General features: G+C 39.3%; 1 protein-coding gene across 1 annotated transcript in view; it reads right to left on the minus strand.

Moving 5' to 3' along the window:
* Positions 1 to 23,719, minus strand: part of ITGA8 (integrin subunit alpha 8) — a 179,813-nt gene that overhangs the window by 121,786 nt on the left and 34,308 nt on the right. Inside the window, exons 5-12 of the mRNA XM_060006296.1 lie at positions 23,345 to 23,406; positions 21,465 to 21,510; positions 18,555 to 18,680; positions 17,579 to 17,623; positions 15,093 to 15,136; positions 13,347 to 13,403; positions 9,771 to 9,823; positions 713 to 918 (exon numbers count right to left, since the gene is read on the minus strand). Of these exons, the coding sequence (XP_059862279.1) occupies positions 713 to 918; positions 9,771 to 9,823; positions 13,347 to 13,403; positions 15,093 to 15,136; positions 17,579 to 17,623; positions 18,555 to 18,680; positions 21,465 to 21,510; positions 23,345 to 23,406 (639 nt within the window). The remainder of the gene's footprint in view (positions 1 to 712; positions 919 to 9,770; positions 9,824 to 13,346; positions 13,404 to 15,092; positions 15,137 to 17,578; positions 17,624 to 18,554; positions 18,681 to 21,464; positions 21,511 to 23,344; positions 23,407 to 23,719) is intronic.

Here is a 23,719-nt window from a genome sequence, read left to right on the forward strand (position 1 = left end):
AAAAGTACGTGACCAGTTGCTGAAGGTATTAATGAATACTTTGATTTGATGGGAATACTCTCTAGGCTATTTTGTTGGAGCAAATTCCTGTTACTCCCTGGAACTTCAAGAAACCCAGTCTACCTTGGTTCTTAACTTAAAGGTCCTGAAAATGTATGCAAAATTTCGTGTGAGCTGGCATGTTTTTCTGAGGAGAGGGTACTTCGAAGGCATTCATAAATTCCTAACTTAAAGAACCACAAACCTAAACTAAGAATTTAACACTGCTTAACAACGAACATTGAAGGTGCCTTTAAGCTGAAGTTGAGAGATCAATTACAATTCAGCATAACCTGTACGTAAGCCGTATGAGTTACTCAGATGGCAATACACTTGCTAATGTATCAACATGTATTTATTTGTTTTGACTCTGTACATATAGTACATTCTCTAGGTCTCTTCAGGTCATAAATCTATACGTCAATTTTAAAAATAATTGCTGTTTGTTTAGAGCTGTCATATGACACCCTAAATCAACATGAGAAAATTTCCATGTAACATCTATGTTAGCCAAAACTAAAGTTTAAATTGCCTTGAGATTTTGGATAGTTTATTAAAGACCAATCAGAAGAACTGTACCCCACACACCACTGTGAAGTCTCTTGTTTCCGTCATGCAACAGTAACATGAAATTGTGGCACATAAGTAATTTCCACGCATTGGTGTAAATTACCATTGTATCCGTCTTGGTTCAGGTCTCCTAAATGTGCCAAAGCGCTACCGAATCTCCCGAAAACGTCAGTGCCTGCGAGGATCTGCGGATTTCTGAAGACCAGCACGTTCACTTGCAAGTACAGGTAAACTTGCCCTACTTCTCTGGGGTTGCTCTCAAATTCACGTTCCATAAAGAGAGGTGCCCCGATCAATATGTCATCCATTCTGCAGGGAACGAAGAAAGAGGTCAGCACAGACATGAGATGCTGTTGGGTAGATTTCTAGTCAACTAGATTAGTACATTTCCACTGGTATATTTCCTTTTCCAAGGGATATCTTACAACTGTCATATTTCTTTCATTGCTTTGTTATGTCTACGGAATAGAATGCTATAAGAAAATAAGAGTTGTTAAATTATCACACTGAACTTTTTAGCTATGCTAAAAATTACTACTTTAAGAAAACCACAGCTATTTCACCCTTTTCAGCTCTTTGGTGCATTTCCAGAAAATGTACTTACACAAGTAAAACGTATCAGAAAGACCAAAATAGGTTTTTCTAAACATGGATGAGAATTTGTCTATAATTTAGTTAACTATACATTTATATTATGAAGTTTTCTTGCAGTAATAAGGTTTAAAATAAAGTCTGTCCTCCTCTTTTCTCTTGTTACCTCCATTCAAATAAAACAGAGGCCAGAGAAGGTTCTCATACTGGCTAGAAAGCTAGAAAACAAAATTTTCCTCCCAAATGCGAATTTATAGTTTTTCTTTGTAGATGTAGATATTATAGCAGACAACCAGTAGATAATTTCTCAGGCTGAAAAAATTTCAAGAAAGAGATAGCAACTGGATTGCTACACACTTAGGTAAAACGTTTTCTTAAAAATGTTCCAAATGGGGACATCCCTGGTGGTCCAGTGGTTAAGATTTCGCCTCCCAATGCAGGGGGTGAGGGTTCGATCCTTGGTCGGAGAGCTAAGATCCCACATGCCTCATGGCCAAAAAACCAAAAGATAAAACAAAAGCAATATTGTAACAAATTCAATAAAGACTTTAAAAATGGTCCGCATCAAAAAAAAAAAAAAAAAAACTCTTAAAAAAAATGTTCCAAATGCATTTACTTGCCGTGCTTCTGTGCTCTATCTAGGCCAAGAGTAAGGCAGGGATTGGGGCTGCTCCAGGCCTCAGGCTTTGCCCTGGAGGAACCTGGTTGCCTCTCTTTCTGTTATTATTATTGTCAGTATGAAGAGACATTTGTTAAACACCTAATTGTGTGTGTTGCTGCCTTGTAGTTCAAAGATGTCTAAAACCACTGCTTCTCTAGTGCAGAGATTGAGCAGGGCCATTTTCTCATTCTCAACAGAAGGAACAAAGCCATACAATTGGTCCCTGAGGGACATGATGGGACTGACACGTTACCTCACTATGTTTCTCACTGCCAACAGTGTGGAGCTCTAGAAATGCAAGGACCTATGCTTGTGAAAGATTAGCACATCCATGGGATCTTTGGATTCTTGGACTATTGTGACAACGTTGATTTATTTTCGTAGAAATAGATTTCCCTAGATATTTAAGTGTAAGCCTTCTAAAATGCTCTAAACGCCAAAAAAGGAGAAAGACATTTGTTCTTAATTTATAATTGTGTTCTCATAAAGCTGAGAGACAATAACTGTCTTGGATTCAATTGATTCAATGTGCCTTGTGCAATATTTTGCATTTAGTGTCAATAATATTTTATGTTAGCAGTACCACTTAAGAGTCACAATATATATTATTGTCTAGGCTGGTGTTTTTAAATCTTGATTTGCAACTCATTAGTGGATTGTGAAATCAATTTAATGGGTCTTGACAAGCAATTATAAAAATGAAATAGAATACAATAGAAAATATGAGTCAATGCATTACACATACTAAGAATGAATACTGTTCCGTGAAACCTTTTGTTTCAGTTGTGTGTACGTAGTGGGTTGCAATGTTAAATGTATTTCTGATTACGATCCCACAGGGCCAAAAACTCATTGAAAGACCATTGCGGTAGGCCATGCGTGCTATTAGACTATTTCAAAATTTACTTGTCATATCCTTTTTTAGAATATACCCAATTCAAGTTTAAAGTTTTAAAAATATTTATTAGTAAAGACGTTCTTTACTGAGCTTCCGAAAAAGTAGTTGTGTAACAGACTGGGTGCCATTCTAAGAATATATAATATATATAAAGTATATTTTATACATATACATGTAATCTCAAGAAAGAATAATGGTGAATCAATATTTATGGTGAGGTTTTCACTAAAAACCATCTTTTCTGTTTGTGTCATGTTGGTAGTTTGGATGAGATCTAAGTTATTATGTAAAGGCATTTTATAAAAGGAGGATATACACACTAAATTTCATCTTATCTGAAATGTCCAATATTTGAGCAGAGTTTTCTTTACATCTCTATGTAGCATTCACACAGGTTTTATTTTTGTCTCTTTTTTATGTCTAAAAAAGTATTATGTCCACTCTAATAATACAGTGCAAGGTGCAGGTTCTCATTCTTTCACATGTTCTTTGAGACACAACATTATAAATATTTCCCTGAGGAGCAAAGCATAAATATAGTGATAAACAGAGAGGGGGGATGAGGGAACCCATCAGTGAGAATATTCATTATGAAGAATCTGAATTCAAGTTTTCTGCAGCCAAATGGTGTTTAATATGTTGATTTAACATATAAAGTTCTCTGTTTCTTCTTTTTTCACAATAGTCCATAGTGCATGCTAATGCCTGTGACTGATTCGCAGAATGTAGTTATTAAGAGAATGCAGGTTAGGAGGCTGTATACTAGAATTCATATCTAATCCATATAATTGTTTTATGATAGGTGAGAACAAATATAGCTTATCATTTATGTTACAGAAATCAATTTAATTTGCAATTTCTTTATGTTTTAATTTTCTAGATTTTCTACTTAATTGAATCATAATGATTTCTCTTCTATGAGAGAACCCACTTGGAGTAAATCTAGCACCAAAACACAGTTACTCAAAGCTGCTTCCTTTCAAATAAATTTTCTCTAAAATGCTCTCAAGTTAACTAACTGCTAAGACTCTAAATTTAGTTCCTTTTGGACCCGCAGAGGCTAAAACAATCCAATGGATTAAACTGTAATTCTTTGAATTTCTGAAATAGTATGAATATATTGTTTCAAAAAGCCATAAGAAAATAAAAAAACAGACTTGCTTGTTTAGGTTCAAGAGGAAAATACTATCTCCCTTTGCTGTTAAATTTGTCCAGAAATTCCTAACAGAGTTTACATTGAAAGATTTTGTAGTTCTGGCTATCTTAAGATAACTGAAGTTAAGTTCACCAGCTTGTTTATGTTTTACAAAATAGTCACAGGCTTGACAAGATCAACCACCAACCAGCAAGCACGTTAACTGTTTGGTCTAAACTTTTGCAGTCCACTCGTAACACCTGGAGATTTTTTTAAATAAAATATTGGAGAAATCCCCACCAGTTTATTATTTGGTCACATTACTTAACGACACTGTCTTTTTTTGTTTTCCCTGATGGTGGATTTTGGAGCATTTGTAGGGATTTCGATTTTGTTGCACAGTGGATAGAGAGGATGACATACACTGTGAAAGAAACTTCACTAGGTAGTCTCACGTACAATAGTACTTAGTTCTCTCTCGGATGGAGAGAGGGAAGTCTGGTTCAATTCCACAAAATGTGAGTCCTAACTTCTGAACAGTGAATGATCAACTAGATGAGTGATGCTCTCAATCCTATTCCGAGTCACTGTACAACATCCACTCAGGTCCAAAACTTGAAAGATTCAGGCTATTAAAAAAAAAAAAAAGGCTACTGGAAAATTAGAAATTGGGTAAAGAAAGGGAATTAAATCTCAATTCTATTATGAAACTCTGCTGATTAATGCTCATTTATAATTCCTTAATCACTGATAAATGCTGGGAAAGTAGAAAGGGCTTTGTGAATTTTTTAAAAATTGGAGTTATAGACTCTCTAAAATTATTTATGAGGTAAACTAATGACTTGGTCAAATGCAGCAGCCTAGTATGGCTACTTTGAATATAATCAAACAAACTGATTTTTCTTATATGCCATGATGCTGAAAACCATTCATAACTGAATTTTTTTATCAGTCAGTTGTTTTTAGCATCATCAAAGACAATCTTAAAGTTCTTTGGGTGAAAATAACTGAAATTATGGTTTTCTATTTTTATAAAGTGGAAGTATGAGCTTGTTTATGAGAATAATGGAAATTAATAAAATGCACACTTAATAAACAGATTCTTATCAACGAGCAAAACAGAGTAAAAACTTAAACACATGTATATGCTATTCTTCTACCCCAACCCTTATTTAAGGTCATTGAAATCCATGTGTATTCTATATGTGTATGTATATGTATATCTGTATACATGTTATAGACAATATCTGTATGTTTTTACATGAATATGAATATAGATAGGTCTACATGTGCATATATATGTGGAATCTGTAAAGTGCAATTCAAGTAGAGTGGTGCTTACCACGGGTGGAGAGATTGGGGAAATGGGGAGATATTAGTCAAAAAGTACAAAGTTGCAGCTGTGTAGGATGTATAAGTTCTAGAGGTCCAGTGTACAGCATAGTGGCTATAGTTAATAATACTATATTGTATACTGGAAATCTGCTAAAAGCGTAGGTCTTAGGTGCTCTTACTATATAGACAGCCCCCCACACACACACGGTAACTATGTGATGGATGGACCACCCAGTTGGCTGATACAGATGAATCACATAGATGGAGACGTTAATTAGATTGAATGCAGTCATCATCTCACTACGTATATGTATATCAAAACATGTTGTCCACCTTAAATATACATAGTTTTTAATTTTAAAACTATTTTACAGGTTATTATTGGATTTCTTCAGTGACAAGTATACTAACTTCTCTGTTTCCCAATTTTTAAAAGTAAATGAGAGGCATGTCAGTCATTGTACTCACTTACTAGATTAAAAATTCTGAATTCTTACAGATTTTAAACCCTTGAAGACTGCAATTATATATATGGTTTCCTACTAGGTATTTTATAGAGCTTAGTAAAGAGTTCTCTGTATATAAGTGAACAAAAAATTTATAAGGTAAGTCAGCAAAAGTTCTGTGAACGAATCAAGACCTTCCCCTACTTAGTGTGTGCTCTTGGGCAAGTCACTTAACTTTTGTGTCTCGGTTTCCTCATTGGTGAATTTTAGGTAGTTTCATTGGATTGTAGTACAGATTGTCCTGTGCTATTAGACTTATTACACATAAAGGTACTTTGAGAGAAATAAAAACACTGTCTGCTAATCATTCATGATAAAGATAAAATGTGATTGCTTAATAGCGTGTTAAGTTCTTCAGTTGTTTCAATGGAGAATCGAGATTTCTGCATTCCAAACTGCTAACCACCTGAAGTTTATATCCAGGAAAACTTTATTTGACATAGAGCTTTGTGTTTGCTGCAAATCCCATTCTAGCCTTAGGGTCCCTGGTAGAAATCTTGTCAGAAACTGAGAATGACAAAAGCATTCTTTCTCAAAACAAGGCCACACGTGTCCTGGCGTGGAGCCATCACAGGAGCTTAGGAAAAGTCACTGACACTGCATGATTTACTGCCTTTGTTTCCTGGTTCTGCTAAGATTGCTGAGGGATTACAGGTTTATGTCTCTGCCCTGATGGCTTGTTTTGTGCCTGCCCTGGGGATGAATATCCACTCCAGGAGGTGAGGACATGGGCTGTCACAGTAATTAGTGGTTTTCAGGCCCCCCGTCCTGGGATCAAGTATAAACCTAGAAACACAAGATGCCATGTTTTCCCTATTTGTGTCTATCTGAAAGCCAACAATATCAAGTGATTGTTCTAGAAAAACAGGTGCTGCAAAAATGATGGCAAGTTATATATGCATTATTGTAATCTCAGACTTCACGTGAGTTCTCTATCTTTATTTGGGATGCAATGTTCTCAATGGCTTCCAGAGCACACTCATTGATTATGGGAACATGAATGTACGTTGCATCTAAGTAATTAGAGCAGCAAACAATATACAGACTGAGAATCTATAGGTACTTTTTTCTTTAAGAATGACAATATTAAGATAATAGATGTATTTTTCAATGCAGTCTAAAGAATTCAGAATATACTACCCAATAAAAAGAAATGATGTGCATAGCAATTTTTAAGAACATCAAGAAAGAACAAATCATTACTGGAAAATTCCTATGTTTGAAACCAATGAGGTCCTTTTTCCACAAGTTTTCTTTTCTTTTTCTTAATGTGGCAAAAAAAAAAAAGTCCTATAAACGTTGTCACAAAACTTTAGACTAGAATGAATGTGTTTTCAGGAAGGTCGTGGTGCCCTGCAGGGCATATTGTGACACTGGGGGGGAAGCTGAAAGGATTGAAAAGGGAGTGAACTACAGAACGAAACACACTGGGTGATCTGTGCCCTAAAAAATGCTGCCTGGCTCCCAGGAGAGAAGCCCTCATGCGTGTCGTGTTGTTATCTGTTGAAGGAAATGTGTCTAACTTATCCCAAGGGTCAGTGTCGGACTTTTTGTTTTCACTAAAGAATGGGCTTCCTGTATCTGGACAGTACGCCATGTTTTGGACCTCAGGTTCTTCCTCCACCATTTTCTTTCTAAATGACTAAAAGGCTCTGATAACAGATACAGTCCATCCAGGTTGCTCACTTTGAGTGGTGGTCCTAATTGTTACTTCCTTTCCACAATTCAGACAGCTGAAGATTAAAGCAACTTCATTTTCAGTTATCTGCAGGATAAGATCTTATCCAGGATAAGATTTCATTCACAGATCTTATCCAGGATAAGATTTGCGTTCTTCAAAATAGACCCAGAGTGCAACCAGTTCTACTCTTCCTACCACTGCTCTGGTCCAAGCCACTGTCCTGCCTCGCCTGGCTTATGGCAATGGGCTCCCAGAAGGCCTCACTCCATGGAGACCCAATGAACAGAGCATGGCTGCTAAAACCAAAGTGGGTGCAGGCCAGTCCCTTGCTTAGACTCCTCCAGGGGTTTTCAAGATGATGTGTCCTTCTTGGAAACAGACTCATTCTATCCATGGCAGAGTCCATGTGGTGCTGTGTAAAGCGGCTCACAGACTTTCTCTCCAAGCCTCTTTGATATTCCTTGACTATGCCAGCAGCTCCCCGCTCCGCTGGGAATTTGGACACTCTTCCCCATATAGTGTTTTGCTCCCTCACCTAACCTAACACCCAGGCCTTCCCTGTTTACCTGAATAAAAATTGCATCCCTCCCAATTTTTTTCTATCCCCGTTCTGTTTTTTTTTTTTAAGTTTCATTAATAGACTTTATTTTTTAGAGCAGTTTTAGGTTCAAAGCAAAATTGCACAGAAAGTATAGACAGTTCCTATATACCCCCTGCCACAAGCAAGGCCTCCCCGACTGTGAACATCCTGCACCAGGTGGTACATTTGTTACAACTGATGAACCTACATGGACATATCATCATCACCCAAAGTCCACAGATTACATTAGGGTTCCCTCTTGCTGGTGTACGTTCTGTGGGTTTAGAAAGATGTATAATGACATGAATCCACCCTTGCAGTATCATACAGAGTACTTTCACTGCCCTGCAAAGCCTCTGTGCTCCACCTACTTCATCCCTCTTTCCACCATTAACACCCGGCAACCACTGATCTTTTGACTGTCTCCATAGTTTTGTCTTTTCCAGAATGTCATCTAGTGGATTCATATAGTATGAAGCTTCTTCATACTGGCTTCTTTCACTTAGTAATAGCATTTAAGGTTCTTCTATGTCTTTCCATGGCTTGATAGCTCATTTCTTTTTAGCACTGAATAATATTCCATTGTCTGGATGGGCCGCAGAATACTTACACATTTACCTACTAAAGGACATCTTGATTGCTTCCGGCCTTCTGTTTTTGTTTTTTTCCTGCGTAGTGCTCATCACCATCTAACATAATCTTTATTTGACTTATTTATTTTTTTATCTGTAGCTCCCACCCGAACTACCGTATAACCTTTATGAGGGTGCGGGTTTCGGTTTTGTTCTCTGCTGTATCCCAGCACCTAGAACAGTGCTAGTGTGTAGAAGATGCTCAGGAAATATATGTTGAATGAAAGAATAATAAGCTATTTTCCAAAAGGTACAAAAGTTAGCAAATTTATCTCCAATCATACGGTACCGCATAATAAATAAGGTTCATTTCTAGCTATGTAGAGGTCATAGCTAATGTCTACCCATGACGTAGCCCAGATAAGGGAACATAGTTCACATTTTTCAGATATTTGCTTCTTACCGAAATGTGAGCTCCGTGAAAGCAGAGACCTATTCTTCCTTAATCACTGCTACATTCTGGGCACCCAAGAACAATGCCTGACATATGGTAGGTGCTCCAACAATATTTATTGGATGAATAATCAGTTCATCTCAATTTTTTGGTTTTCTTATTTAATCATTTGTCTTATCTGTCAGTTAGGTGCTTTTCGTGGATCAGAGAGTTGCTTAATAACAATTTTCTTTGAAGTAATAACTTAAATACAACCACAGTTTATCATGCTGTTTGATCCAAGCTCAACTACAATTTACTGCCATAAACTGAAAAAAATAATATTATTATTTCATCTTCTGCATGGGAGTCACTAGTATGTTGGTTAAAGCACTGTCAGGAGAAAAAATATTTATGTGCAAATGTTTTATGAATATCATGTGCTAAAGGGTGAAGGCAGATGAGCAGATTCCTCAATGGCTATGGAAGTCAAATGGCCAAGGACTACTTAGTTCATAAAATCAAAGATAAAACTAAGTAAAATAGTCCTGTCTTAGAAGTGGCAGATGTGGTAAAGACATAAGAAAGGATGATAGAGAATTTTTTAGTAGATGTATCCTTTTGCCCTGGACTAAAAAAAAAAGTTAAAACAAGAGAGCCTCGATCTTGTTGAGGAAGTATGGAAGGATCTATTTCATGAAGGAAAAAATATAACATCTTTAAGGACGAATATAATATCTGGTGAGTGAGGAAGTTCTTATAAACTTACCCATCATTGTTAACATCTGATACTGCAATTGTATATCCAAAGTAAGATGCCATCTGCAAAGGAAAACCATAAGATGATGTATTTTGTGCTCAAAAAGTCATTTTTATAGTCATCTCTCAATTTTCCCTGAAAGATTAGCCACATTGCAGCACATTTTTGCCTTTAAATTCATAGACCCTTGGACATGGACAGAGTCTTAGAGTCATTTAGTTTAACCCCTGACCTAATGCATAATGTCCCTCACAACACCCATGACATCTGCTCGGACATCCTCTGGAGATGTTCAACAATAAGCCCATTCAATTTGTAGATACAACTATTAGAATACTTTTTGCTAAAATTGGTCCTCCTGTAACATCTGGTCCTTAATGCTCCTACCTAGTTCTGCAATCTTGAATGTCACAGAATAAATCTAATTCCATTTCCACGTGAAATCTCCTATGGAAATGTTTCAGGTTGGCTTCCCATCTTTCTTAGGGATACAACATGGGATACCAAAGAAAAGATGATACCCCATGAACACACTGACAGGAGAAGATAAGTAGGATGGACACCCTCTGCTTTGAACTCTTTATATCACTGAAGCATAAAAAGGTTTTAATTTGAGGGTAAACCACGTCTCTGTATCAATTCATATTGAGTTTATCGTCTGCTGAGGTTTCTAAGTCTTTTCTGAGTGTAACCAGTGTGCCTAATCTTTCTACATTCTAGCTCTTATATTTTTGTTTTCAACCTATGTTTTCAAGGTTTATAATCTCTTCAGATTTGGCCAATAGTTTTAGCTTGCCAAGGTTTTTCAGTTCCGTATTCTGCCATCCAATGCTTTAGCTCAGCGGTCCCCAACATTTTTGGCACCAGGGACGGGTCTCGTGGAAGACAGTTTTTCCACCGACCAGGTTGGGGGGGGGGGCGGGAATTGTTTCGGGATGATTCAAGCACGTTACATTTATTGTGCACTTTATTTCTATTATTATTACATTGCAATATATAATATATTGCAATGTAATAATATATAACTCACCATAATGCAGAATCAGTGGGAGCCCTGAGCTTGTTTTCACTTGCCACTCACTGATAGGGTTTTGATATGAGTCTGCAAGCAATTGATTCACTGTGGTCTCGGTGCAGTCAAACCTCTCTGCTACTGATGATCTGTATCTGCAGCCCCTCCCCAGAGCTAGCATCACCACCTCAGCTCCCCCTCAGATCATCAGGCATTAGATTCTCATAAGGAGCGCACAACCTAGATCCCTCACATGCGCGGTTCACAGTGGGGTTCACACTCCTATGAGCATCTAATGCCACTGCTGATCTGACAGGAGGTGGAGCTCAGGCGGTACTGAGAGCGATGGGGAGCGGCTGCAAATACAGATGAAGCTTCGCTCGCTCACCCGCTGCTCACCTGCTCTGCAGCCTGGTTCCTAACAGGCCACAGACCAGTACCAGTCCGTGGCCCAGGGGTTGGGGACCCCTGATTTAGCCAATTTAGCTTCCTATCACCTACAAATTTAATCAGCCTACAGTCCCCTGGAAAGTGTGCTCCACAGAAGGCAGAGAGTTCCATCTGTGTTGTTCCTTCTTCTCTCTGCCCTGTCTGACCAGTGTTTAGCTCAGAGTAGGTGCCAGGTGCTAGATACTCTTTGCAGAGGAAAAAAATAGATGAGTTACCAAGTGTAACACAATTATTCAATTCTCCCACCTTTTTTGTCTATTCCAAACATATACAGTTGCCGTAGACTGATTGTTTATGCCTCCCCTCCTCCAAATTCAAATATTGAAACATAACTCCTTATATAATGGTATTAGGAAGTGGGGCCTTCAGGAGGTGATTAGGTCACGAAGGGTTGAGCCTGCATGAATGGGATTAGTACCCTTAGAGAAGAGACCCCAGAGGGCTCTCTAGCCCTCCTTCCACCAGGTGAGGACACAGCAAGAAGACGGCTGTGAACAGGAGGCAGGCTCTCAGCAGATACCAAATCTGCCTACCCCTTGATCTTAGATTCCAGAACTGTGAGAAATAAATGTTTGTTGCTTTAGCCACCCAGTCTATGGTATTTTTATTATAGTAGTCCATGGGCTAAGACATGGGTGCCAGTGCAAAGTACTCTTTGCAGAGGAGATGAATGCCTCATTTAACTGCCTCATGCAATAACTCAGTTCTCCCACCTCGTTTCTCTATTCCAAACACATACGGTGAAATTCTTATTCCTGGGTGGCATTGTGTGGTCTTCACTCAGAGGAATTTCATCACTTATGTATTAAGTTCTGAGGTTCAAGATTGCAGAACTAGGTGGTATTGAAGATGAGAAGTTACAGAAAGGCCAAATTTAACAATGTTTAAAGAGCTTTGAATGATAAAAATGAAATGAAAAGACAAAGGAGAAGTCTTGCCAGATTTCCATTAAACCATTAATTGTCACCACTTGGGAATCATGGTTCAAAATTTATAAATCCACCCAACTTCACTATCATCACAGCCTTATATCTCTATATTTACCACAAGAGTACCATGAGGGACATTGTTAAATGCTTTGTTGAAAATTGCACAGTAACGGATAGACTAAAGCCCCAATTTGGGGGAGGAAATGTCAAAAATGCTCTGTGTTCTTTAAAAAACTCTATTTGCTTGACAAATATATGATTCCGAATTTCTGTGTGTAGCTAAGAGTTGAGCATTTCAGGATCTTAAACCTGGATCCTCCTGGGATCCCGTGGGCCAAGATGTAACTTGGCTGGAGTCAAGTGTGAGGCTTGCTAGAAGCTCCTTACCCTGGGTTGGTGGTTAGGAAAGGAAACTGGTTGACCAGAGAAATGAATTCAACTCACGATTGGCTCCCTTAGACGGGAGTATCACATTCATCCTTTAAAGAAATGTGACAGATTTCAACAGGTCAAAAACCCAGGAAACCCAGGGTAGTGAATGAAGTGTGACCTCAGGCCGTGTTACGTCAGGAGGATGACAGCAGCCTGTTTGCAGGCAACTGACCCATTGATAATAAGACCCCAGCCAGTGACAGTGGGTATGGGGCCATACCTACCCCCTGGGGGGAAGGGACCAGAACCAGAGAGCTTATCTTCCATATAATGTTGGGATTGGGGAGGGTTCCAGTCACTGTGAGGACAGGAAGGCAGAGCCCAGACCCACTGACTGACCAACATGTGAAACCTACAAGAAGCCTGTGTCTTCTCGGGGGGAAGGCGGGTACTCAGAACTCATCACCGCGCACACCACATAAGGACCGCAACATAACAGGATTGCTCTCGGATTTCAGCAGTTAGTGGCTTTTGGGCTTTTAGGGAGCATATTCTGCCTTTACATCCCTTATCATTTTCTGAAATCATCGTGGGCATTTACTTGTTTCTTAATTGTCACCCCCCATCAGCCTCCCCCAGACTGTTGCATGAGAGCTGGGATCTTGTCTGTCTGCTACTTGGTTACACTCCCAGTGCTCAGAAGAGTTTCCAGCACATAGTAGGTGCTCGGTAAATATTTATTTTATGAATGAATAAATAACATATTACAGTATACTGTTAGTGCAGAGTGACATTCATTATTTGATTCTAAAATGTCTTCACCTGTTCACCAGTGAAATTCTGAATAAAGGTCATATCTGTAGAGTTAATGATTGAAACCTGAAATCATAGAAATTAGATAGGTTACATCATTTGGCATAGAATTGGAGCAATTTTTAAAAAGTTTAACTTAAATCATTTTAAAATTTTTGTGAGGAGTCATAAATGGTTAGCTGTATATGTAAAAAATAAAATAAAATAAGCCCAAAAGAACGATCTTTAAAAAATCCAACTGAACTTTTTGTTTATGGTGAAATCTGGGATCCTTTCAGACAAAATGCATGCTTACTAATCTGATGTAGAGAAATCTGAATTCAGGAACACTGAGAGCACCTAATCTGATAGTCAGTTAATTGATCTAATCAAAAATTTAATCTAAGTTTCACTTCTGTGCATTTGCTGTTATGAGAAATTGATGACTATGGTTCTCTGCAAAAAAATGAAATTTTAAAGTATTATCCATGTAGCAAAAATATTCCTTTTAAATTCTATCCAGACAGGGCTTCCCTGGTGGCGCAGTGGTTGAGAGTCCGCCTGCCGATGCAGGGGAAGCGGGTTCGTGCCCCGGTCCGCGAAGATCCCACATTCCGCGAAGCGGCTGGGCCCGTGAACCATGGCTGCTGGGCCTGCGCGTCCGGAGCCTGTGCTCCCCGGCGGGAGAGGCCACAACAGTGAGAGGCCCGCGTACAAAAAAAAAAAAAAAAATTCTATCCAGACAACCTAAAATCTATAGATATTATAAGTTTACCAGACTTAAACATTATTTAAAATATGTTTTTCCTTTCATAAGGTCGATTTATTTTCCTTTCCTATTTTTATGGTAACTAGTTGTAATGGGTTTGAATAGTATCCCTCCAAAACTCATGTCTATCCCGAACTTCAGAAGGTGACCTTTATTTGGAAATAGGGTCTCTGTAGATGAAATAAGTAAAGTTAAGGATCTTGAAATGAAATCATCCTGGATTTAGGGTGCGCCCTATGTCCAATGACTGGTGTCCTTATAAGAGGAGGAGAGGACACACATAGACACAGATGGAAGAAGGCCATATGGAGACCAGAGCAGAGATTCAGGTGAAGCTCCCACATGCCGAGGAAAGGCAGGGCCACCTGAAGTTGGCAGAGGCGGGAAGAATCCACCCCTACATGCATGGGAGGGATGTGACCATGCCGATCACACCTTGATTTCAGCCTTCTGGCCTCTTGAACTGAGACAGAATAAAGTTATGTTGTTATAAGCCACCCAGTTTGGGGTCATTTGTTATGACAGCCCTTGCAAACTAATACACTAGTGAAATAACAATTGACCTTATTATGTCCACCGTATGGGACATATTAAAATGCTGATCACATCAACAATGGGATCCTCTGCAACTATTCCCAGATTATGCACACGCATAGGGCTAGGCTAGCTTCATGGGCACGTCACCCGTGCAGTCAGTCCCAAAGGGTCCCACGTGCAGATGAGCCCTCCCCACCCTTTGGATAGCCCAGCTGTCACTGTCCTGAAATTCTTAACAATTTTGAAGAAGGGGCTAGGCATTTTCACTTTACGCTGGGTCCCACAGACTATGGAGTTGATCCTGCACCCAGATCAGAAAAGAATCTAACCTCCCTGTTCGTAAGCAAACAAGCGTGGATCAGTAGTGCTCACTATTAAAGGGCATTTAAAAAGATTTGAAAACTGTATGCAGCAAAATGTTTCTTTGCGTATGTAGAGAATGTAGCGTGTAACGCCTTCTTAGTACTCACGCATCCAAAATTCTGTGCTCCTCTGGGAACCCCAGCAACCAATTCTGTGATGGAAATAGTCATTTACAAGGTGAGTGGCATAGTACACTGTAAAGCTATACAACAAATCAGCTAAAGAGGGTGCCTCTTAAATGAGTAACTATCGTGGATCCTGTAGAGAGATGGAGGTTTGAAGCCACAGTTTCGCACTGGCTTTTGCTTCTGCTACAGACGAAAGAAAACAGAAGACCCAAAGTCGTACTTTGAGATTTACCTGTCTCCATCACATTCTCCATGTGTTTCTGCCTCCAGAACATAAGCCTGGCTTCTCAGATCTGTGTGTGATTTGTCAGTTAAACCTCGTACTCTGATTTCTCCAGGTTTCACTGTCTTTCGTACTAGTCTTTTGTACTAGTGTACAAAGTAACAGCTCCTGTCCCACTAATGTGTTCAAACAATTTCAGTTACCGAAGGAAAAGCCACATACCATAAATGATTGAGTCTTGCCCCCTGGAACAGAATTATAGGACAACCTGGCAGCCAAGGGTACGCGAGGAAGGGAAGCTTCAATAATAGAGGTAGAAAAAGCAACTCTGGTGAAAAGCGGGGAGCATATTCCAATGCACAGTGATATGGTTCTAGATTCAGGAAATAGTGGTTTCAGTCCTTGGGTCTGCCATAAACCCGGGATCAATCACTGAAACTGATTTTTTCCAGTCACCTACAATAGATGGGAGTTGGAACTGCCTGATTATCAAAGTTCTTTCCAGCTCTCATTTCTATAAATCTAAACTATCCTTTGATTCATTGGGGTCAACATTTTAGTTTAATTTAAAGAAAAGGGGCCTGGAAAAGAGTCCCCTTCCATTCAAATTTCCCTTCACCCAAACCTGGTCCTAAAGGTATAGCACAAATTCTAGCATTAATTCTATCTGATGTAATAAACTCTAGCAGAGTTGGACGCTCATGCTGTTGGAGCGTTAATCATCAGAGAAGATCCATTTGGGCCTAGATGTTGGACTTCTCAGTAGTAAATTTACTCTAATTCAATCAACATATAAATGTTCATTGCGAACATAGGATACAGCACGGAGCAAAGACAAAATTCCCTGCTCTCATGGAGCTTATATTTGAGCTGGAAGGGGCAGTCAATTTGAAAAGTAGAGTCAAATGTCATGTTAGAAGGGGATGAGTATAGCGCAGAAAAACTAAGCAGTAAAATGGTACTGGGAGTGCTGGAATTGGGAGGCGGAAGGAATTATGATTTATTGGGGTGGTCAGGGAAGGTCTTGGCAAAAGATGACATGTTACCAAAGCCTGAAGAAAGTGAAGGAGTAAATATTATGGAGATCTAGGAGAAGTATGTTCTAGTCAGAAGGAATAGCATGTGCAAAGGTCCTGAGGTAGAAGTGTGTCTGGAGTATTCGGAGAACAGCAGGGAGGGCAGGGTGGCTGGAGTGGTTGGAAGGAGTCAGGGGTAAAGGACTGGGAGCTGAGGTCAGAGTAAATTGGGGCCTCATGAACAGAGTCTTTTAGGTCATTGTGAAGACTTGGATTTTAGACAGAATGAGTTGGGCAGTCACTGGGACAAGAAGTTACACCACGTGACTTCTCTTCCTCAAGGACCACGTTGGCTGCTGGATCTAGGGAAGACCACAGGAGGGCCAAGATGAAAGCAAAGAGGATCAGTTAGGAGGCTATTGCCACAGTGCTGATGGGCACTTGGATCAGAGTGGAGGCTGCGGAGGAGGTGAAAAGTAGGCAGATCCTGGCTGTCTTTTGAGTTTAGTTAGCAGGATTTGTTCGTGGATTAGATATGGATGGGGTGTGAGAGAAAGAGCACAGTCCAAGGCTGTTGCAAGGTTTTTTGCTTGAGCAGCTCGGAGGATGGCATTGCCATTTACTGAGATGGAGCTGATGGAGGGTAGAGCATGTTTAAGTGGAAAGATCAGGAGTTCAGGTATAAGCTTATTAAGTTTGGAAGCGCCGTTCAAATAGAGATGTTGAGTGTTGAGTAGATTGTAGACCTTACACTGCATTCCAGCTTCCTGGACACAGGTATGGACGTTTACTAGGGGCACCTAAAAACAGACACAGTCAGGTAGAACAGAGCTGACTGATTTCGGGATCAGGCTTGCCAAACAGGAAAGACTAAGGGGATTATACCAAGTGAGATACCTGGCAACCACGGCTTCTCATTTCCCACAAACATTCAGAATTTGGTTTAAAAAAAAAAAGTCAGACGTCACACTAGTAACTTTGGGGCCTGCAGCCTCATAATGGCTATAACACAAAGGAGTTATTAAATGTAGGGCTGATTAGAAGTTTCAGAATTGTTTAAAAATCACAGTCCTAAAAGAGCTTTCTAGGTCACTGCACTTTTCCCCGTGTTTTATATTGGGCTGGCCCAAAAGTTCGTTCAAGTTTTCTGTAACATCGCATGGAAAAACGTGAACGAATGTTTTGGCCAATCCAACAGAGGGCTTCATTTCAACAATGTTTCTCACCTTGCTGAGAGTCCCCAGTAAATTCCCCAGCAGCAACTGAATATCCTGTTTTAAAGCAAGAAACAAGCGAATCACACGTTTGAAGCCTTTACAAATGATCTGTATCTAGAAATATGAAGGCACTACCATAGTAGTACCTTGTGCAGAAATGCCAACAAATCCTATTGCATAGAAGTTTAGGGTTCTACAAAGAGAAAAATTAATCAAACCAGGATTTATACTAAATCTTGGAAGCATACTAGATCTGCTTCTTCTGAGCCTGGTAACACCTTCGGATTCTGAGGCCCCTTTTAGAAGTAGGAAGGCTTCATTGCCCACCTCGACGTGTGAATGGTGGCTGCTGCATTTAAGAGTTGCTGACTCATCATCATCAGACATACTTACTCTGAGAGGTATCTCTTGTGCTCAGGTTCTGCAATTTCTGATCACCTACAAGGCCTACTTCCTAATACCTTTAATGATGATTTCCCACAAACTTCACTTGGCTCTAAAGTGAGACGAGGTGATAAAAGATAACTACAGTTTTTAGAAGTTCATCAAGGAATCAAAATGCCGATACGATACCAAAGGTGGCAAACGATAGTGATGAAATGGCATTGTGTGGTTTGCACGTAATAAATTTTGAGAACATTCTAGCAACTGGAAAGTCTCTTGCTCTTTTTAGAAACTGGAAACGGTCATCATCATGTTGCCCAGGTAGTACTGGGCATCCTCACTAATACATAGTATCTACGACTGGTAAAATATTTTATTTGCAAGAGATTGTCACGGAGCCTATAAAACAGCTATGAAACTATGGAGACTACATATAATGGCTGAATCAAAAGAAAAGAAAGTTAAGAGTCCACTCGAAGCTAGTAAGAGAAGAAAATTTGCAAAAGGTGCCAAATATTATAAGTGAGGAATAAAATTTGCTTCCACATTTAACATGCTTGTCTTTTGAGAAACCGCAAATGTCTTGAGCAATGCATCTCACCAAGGTAACTGTCATCGTAGGAAGCAGGAGCCACTTCTGTCTGCTTTTCTCCAGCCAATTTTCTCAGGATATCCTTGAATGAGTAGTTTGCAATGATATCTGCAATACTGGCAGTGATCACCTGACCTGTGTTCAAACAAATGAATAGATTAGCTGAATGAACATGAGAGGCGGGTCCTCTCCGCCACAGACACAGGGTGTCTGAACAACACACACGCCCTTGAAAATGGTCATGAGGTTGCCTGCATTTTCGACAGTGAATTTTCCTGCCTGGCTCTAGAACTGCAGGCTAAGTTTGCTGACAGCTGGTTAGAGCTTTCCATTCTGATAGAAGAACCAAAGATGAACTATGTAATTGTTTTCATACAACATTTATTTTTTTCTGTTGTTTAAATTAAGGTGTAGTTGGTTTATAATATTATGTTACTTTCAGGCACACAACATAGTGATTCAGTATTTTTATAGATTATACTCCATAACAGGATAGCCATGGATCCAAAAGATGGCCAGCAATGTTCCACTACAACTTTTATGCATTCCTATATTTATTATGGAAATCTAAGGAAAAAGTGTGATCTCATGCTCTTTGGGAGAAAACTGGAGGAATGCTTTCAAGAGACTAAAATTTAATATTAATTTTAAAGCCAAACTATTCCTTGGGAATTCACACATTCCCACAGTCCTTCTGTCTGAAGTTCCAAAAGAATAAAACTGCTAAATCAGGACGTAAATATCTCCGAGTGACCTTGCCTGAAATGACTGTTCTTATATTAAGACAATCGTATTTACACATGAGTTTCTGAACAACGTCTGTAGAATTTGCCAGTTTTCTCTGGGTTAAAGCTAAATATCCCCTTCCCTGCTCCCACAGACACACTGCCTTTGCTTATTTCCTTTAGTTCTTCTATAAATATTATAATCTTAAGACTGACTGAGTAAAATTTTCAATTATCTATCTCAGACAAATGCTCTCTATCCCCTTGACATGGCTAATTGTCAGCATATCATCTATATCAGACATTTTTTTTCAACCTAAGGAAAGAATTATGTGAAATTAATCAAGTGCATTAGAACAAAATCTTTTTAACCACATCACTTTTATTTTATACCCATCCTCTGCATAAAATATATTGTTTTCCAGTTTGCAAAATAATGTTTAAAGACTGAAAGGTTAATTATTTGATGTTCCTAGTTGTATATGTATGAATTAAGCTTAACAGTAATTTCATGTAAAATTTTATCATAAATCCATCTCGCCTGTATCTTTCCCATTGGCCTTTTAAACATGATCAGGTCTCCTCCATTAAAAAAAAAAAAAAACCAAAAAACTTCACTCAACTATTCATCTCTCTCATGTTCTTTTCTATCCTTATTCTAAACTTTACAGCCAAAATTAAGTCTGTATTCTCTGTAATCTCTCTTTAGGCATCCCATTCACATCCACGGCGGCTTTGGTTATCACCACTATGCTAGTTTTTATTTTAGCCTAGATATCCTCTCTGAGTTTAAGCCCATACATCTAAATCCTTATGTGAAAAGTCTTGGACATCTCAAACATGTTCATACTCAACATAACCAAAAGTAAACTCATCATCTTCCTTCCCCAATCCACTCCAAACCCGTTCTCTTCCAGCTTTCTCCATTTCAGGGACTGGGACCCACCTAAAACCATTCAGTTACAAAAGTCAGAAACATATCCTTGGCATCCTCCCTATTCACCCACATACATCCAAACCATCATCCAAGCTGTTTGTTCCGCCTCTGAAGTATCTCTCAAATTCCACCCCTTTCTCAGTCTGTACTGTGACCACTCAGAAGCAAACATCTTCATCTGAACCTTACAGCTGGTTTACCTTATAGACTTAAAACTAGCTTATAACCTTAGAACTCGTTTGCTGATACTGCACTTTGGCCAACTCCCGATCCATTTTCCACACTGAAGCCAGCGTGATCTTTGTGTAACACACACCCGACCATAGCATCCCATGCTTCAAATTCTCCAGTGGTTTCCCATTATTCTCAGAACAAACAACACATTCTTATTCTACCTCAGGCAATCCATTTAAACTCCAACCATCGGGGATTTCTCATTGTTTTGGAGATAAAGACAAAACTGCTTACCTGGGGCTGCAAGCCCTGCAGGGAGGGTGGGACCCCTCCATCCCACTCAGCAGCTCTTAACTCTAGTCCCCTGATTTCCCTCCATTCTCAACTCGCCGGGCTCCTTTATGCCCTAGAACATTTTCACACAACCCTTCCTCTCTGCGCCTGGTTACCTCCTACTCGGGGTTCAGGGCTCAGTTCAGGGTTGCTGCTTCCAAATTCGTTGACCTTAAGGTTGATGCCGGCTTATGTAACACCTTTTTTAAGAATTAGAGGAAGTCATCCCCCCTGGGCAGATGCCATCATGCACCTGGGTTCAGGGCTCCCTAAGCAATGCCCAGGTTGTAATTTCGTCTAGTCAGCCAGTGTTCAGAGGACAAAACATACCTGCATGGGGCCACCCTGGAGAAGCCTCCTATGCTCTCATGGCCCCGTCTTGACATACCTTCCTAGTGAGTATCATGCCTCGAGTTTCTTAAGTACTCGTGTGAGTATTCGATTAATGCCTGCATCTTTCCCCAGATGCTAACCTCTGCGGGTTACTCATTATTGTACCCTCAGCATCTAGCACAAAGCCGGGCATGGTCTCAATAAGCATTTGATGAATGAAGGAATTAAGTTGCAACAGTATTTTAAAATATCATTTATATCACAAAGTACAAACTGAAATGATGCTTCCTTCATTGGAGAAACTACCAATATGGAGATAAATTAACATAATAAAAAGTCAACACTTGATGTTACTTCTGTTTCATCTCCCTGTTGGAAACAACCCGTGGGCATTTCTTCTCTGCTAACAGGACCTACCTTGCCAATAAAAACTGCCGGGGCCTCCAACTATCAGGTCTCCGTTCTACAAAACAGAAACGGCAACAACAATTGGAAAAGAAAAACAGTTTCTTTTTTTTTAAGGGTGAGAAATCATTGTTCATAAGCATTGCTCTAACAATTATACATAAAAAGTAATTTTTAAAAGAGGCCCTTACATCTGAGTCATGCAGGTCATTTTCTTTCCTTTTATTCCTTTCAATTATTTAGTGTGTTATATCAAATAATTTTAATTAGATTCAATTAGGTAAGTAAAATTCTCTCCCCTGAGAATATATAAATTCAGTTTTTTGGCACTGCCTCAGGTAAGCAAAATATGTACATCTTCCATGCTGTGCAATTTAGTAGACACGGTCTTTTGAACCTTAACAATAAAAAGAAAATTTGATTTCTGTTTATTTTAAGGCCACAGTAATGCCTGGTTTTTTTTTTTTTTTCTATACATCTGCAAACACACCCCTTTCCAGGAGAGGGAGTGACAACTCCAGACTAGAAAATAAAAACTTTCCTTTCAACTTAGAGCCCCACCTTCCTTATCCTGCATCCTTAACTTTTAGTGGGGGGTAGGGGGGGGAGAAAAAGAGTAAAATTTCAGACACTGATGAAATTTACAGTATTTGCAAAACCATGGAAGCTTTGCCGCCCACATTCTTATTAAATATCTGTTTTTAATTTGTGAAAGGATAACGTGAAATTAACATTAACACTAATGTGAACTCTAATCAGTCAATTACACCTGAGAAAAACACAGATTCTTGTGATCTTTTTAGAAGCACATTTCTTTACTGAGTTTTTGAGATTTTCATTTAAAAACGAAGCAAGGGGCTTCCCTGGTGGCGCAGTGGTTGAGAGTCCGCCTGCCGATGCAGGGGACACGGGTTCGTGCCCCGGTCCGGGAAGATCCCACATGCCGCGGAGCGGCTGGGCCCGTGAGCCATGGCCGCTGAGCCTGCGCGTCCAGAGCCTGTGCTCCGCAACGGGAGAGGCCACAACAGTGAGAGGCCCGCGTACCGCAAAAAAGGAAGAAAAAGCAAAAATGAAGCAAGACTGTTGCTTTTCAGCCTGTGTATTTCTTTTTTTTTTTCTCATATAACCATTTTTAATACATAACAAGCAAAGGAAGCAGAGGAGATTATCAAAGGGCATTAAACACTTCTCTAAATGCATTACAGAATGTTTTTCAAATCCAGTTCCTTAAACAACTCTCTTCTCTGTGTAGCAAGCAGGTTTCACTGTTTTAACCATTATTCCATGTGTCTTTATTTTTTATTTTATTTTATTTTTTTAACATCTTTATTGGAGTATAATTGCTTTACAATGGTGTGTTAGTTCCTGCTTTATAACAAAGTGAATCAGTTATACATATACATATGTCCCCATATCTCTCCCCTCTTGGATCTCCCTCCCTCCCACCCTCCCTATCCCACCCCTCTAGGTGGTCACAAAGCCTCAAGCTGATCTCCCTGTGCTATGCGGCTGCTTCCCACTAGCTATCTGTTTTACATTTGGTAGTGTATATATGTCCATGCCTCTCTCTCGCTTTGTCCCAGCTTACCCTTCCCCCTCCCCGTATCCTCAAGTCCATTCTCTAGTAGGTATGCATCTTTATTCCCATCTTGCCCCTAGGTTCTTCATGATTTCTTTACTATTTAATAAATTGCCGTATGTATAGATTACTTTATTAAAAATAAAGAGCAAACAAAAAAATTTAAAGTTGCCAAAACAGGCCAGGTATATACCCAAAGGTTCTTTTGTTGATGGTGGTTATTGGGGGTGGAAGTGGGAATGAGAGGCAGGGGGTAAAAAAAAATCAAACAGATAAAATAAATTTTAGAAGCTATAAGATCAAAAGAATTTACCTTATAAAAGTCCAGACTAAATCCTGCTTGGCAGTAACCCTGACCTTCAGGATCAGCATTGCCTGGAATGATCAAAAGATACAAACGTTATAACATCATTATCCCCGAGATATATTTTAATAACCAGTTCAGGATACACTGTTGTTTTATCTATAGACTTCTAAATTTAAAATGATCAATATGTGTTCTATATTTATTTTTAAATTTATTCCAAGTAATTTCTTAAATACATTGCAATCTGTTTTCTTGTCCCAAATGGCACTGTGATTCACAGTAAGAGCAATAGGAATAACGTTCCTTGGACTTACGATACTGGGTTTTATAACTCATGTTTATTTGAAGAAATAAAACCTCCATCTCCCAGCTATGTTCTAA

The sequence above is a fragment of the Delphinus delphis genome, chromosome 2, assembly GCF_949987515.2.
Source record: "Delphinus delphis chromosome 2, mDelDel1.2, whole genome shotgun sequence".
In the NCBI taxonomy this organism is placed as follows: Eukaryota; Metazoa; Chordata; class Mammalia; order Artiodactyla; family Delphinidae; genus Delphinus; species Delphinus delphis.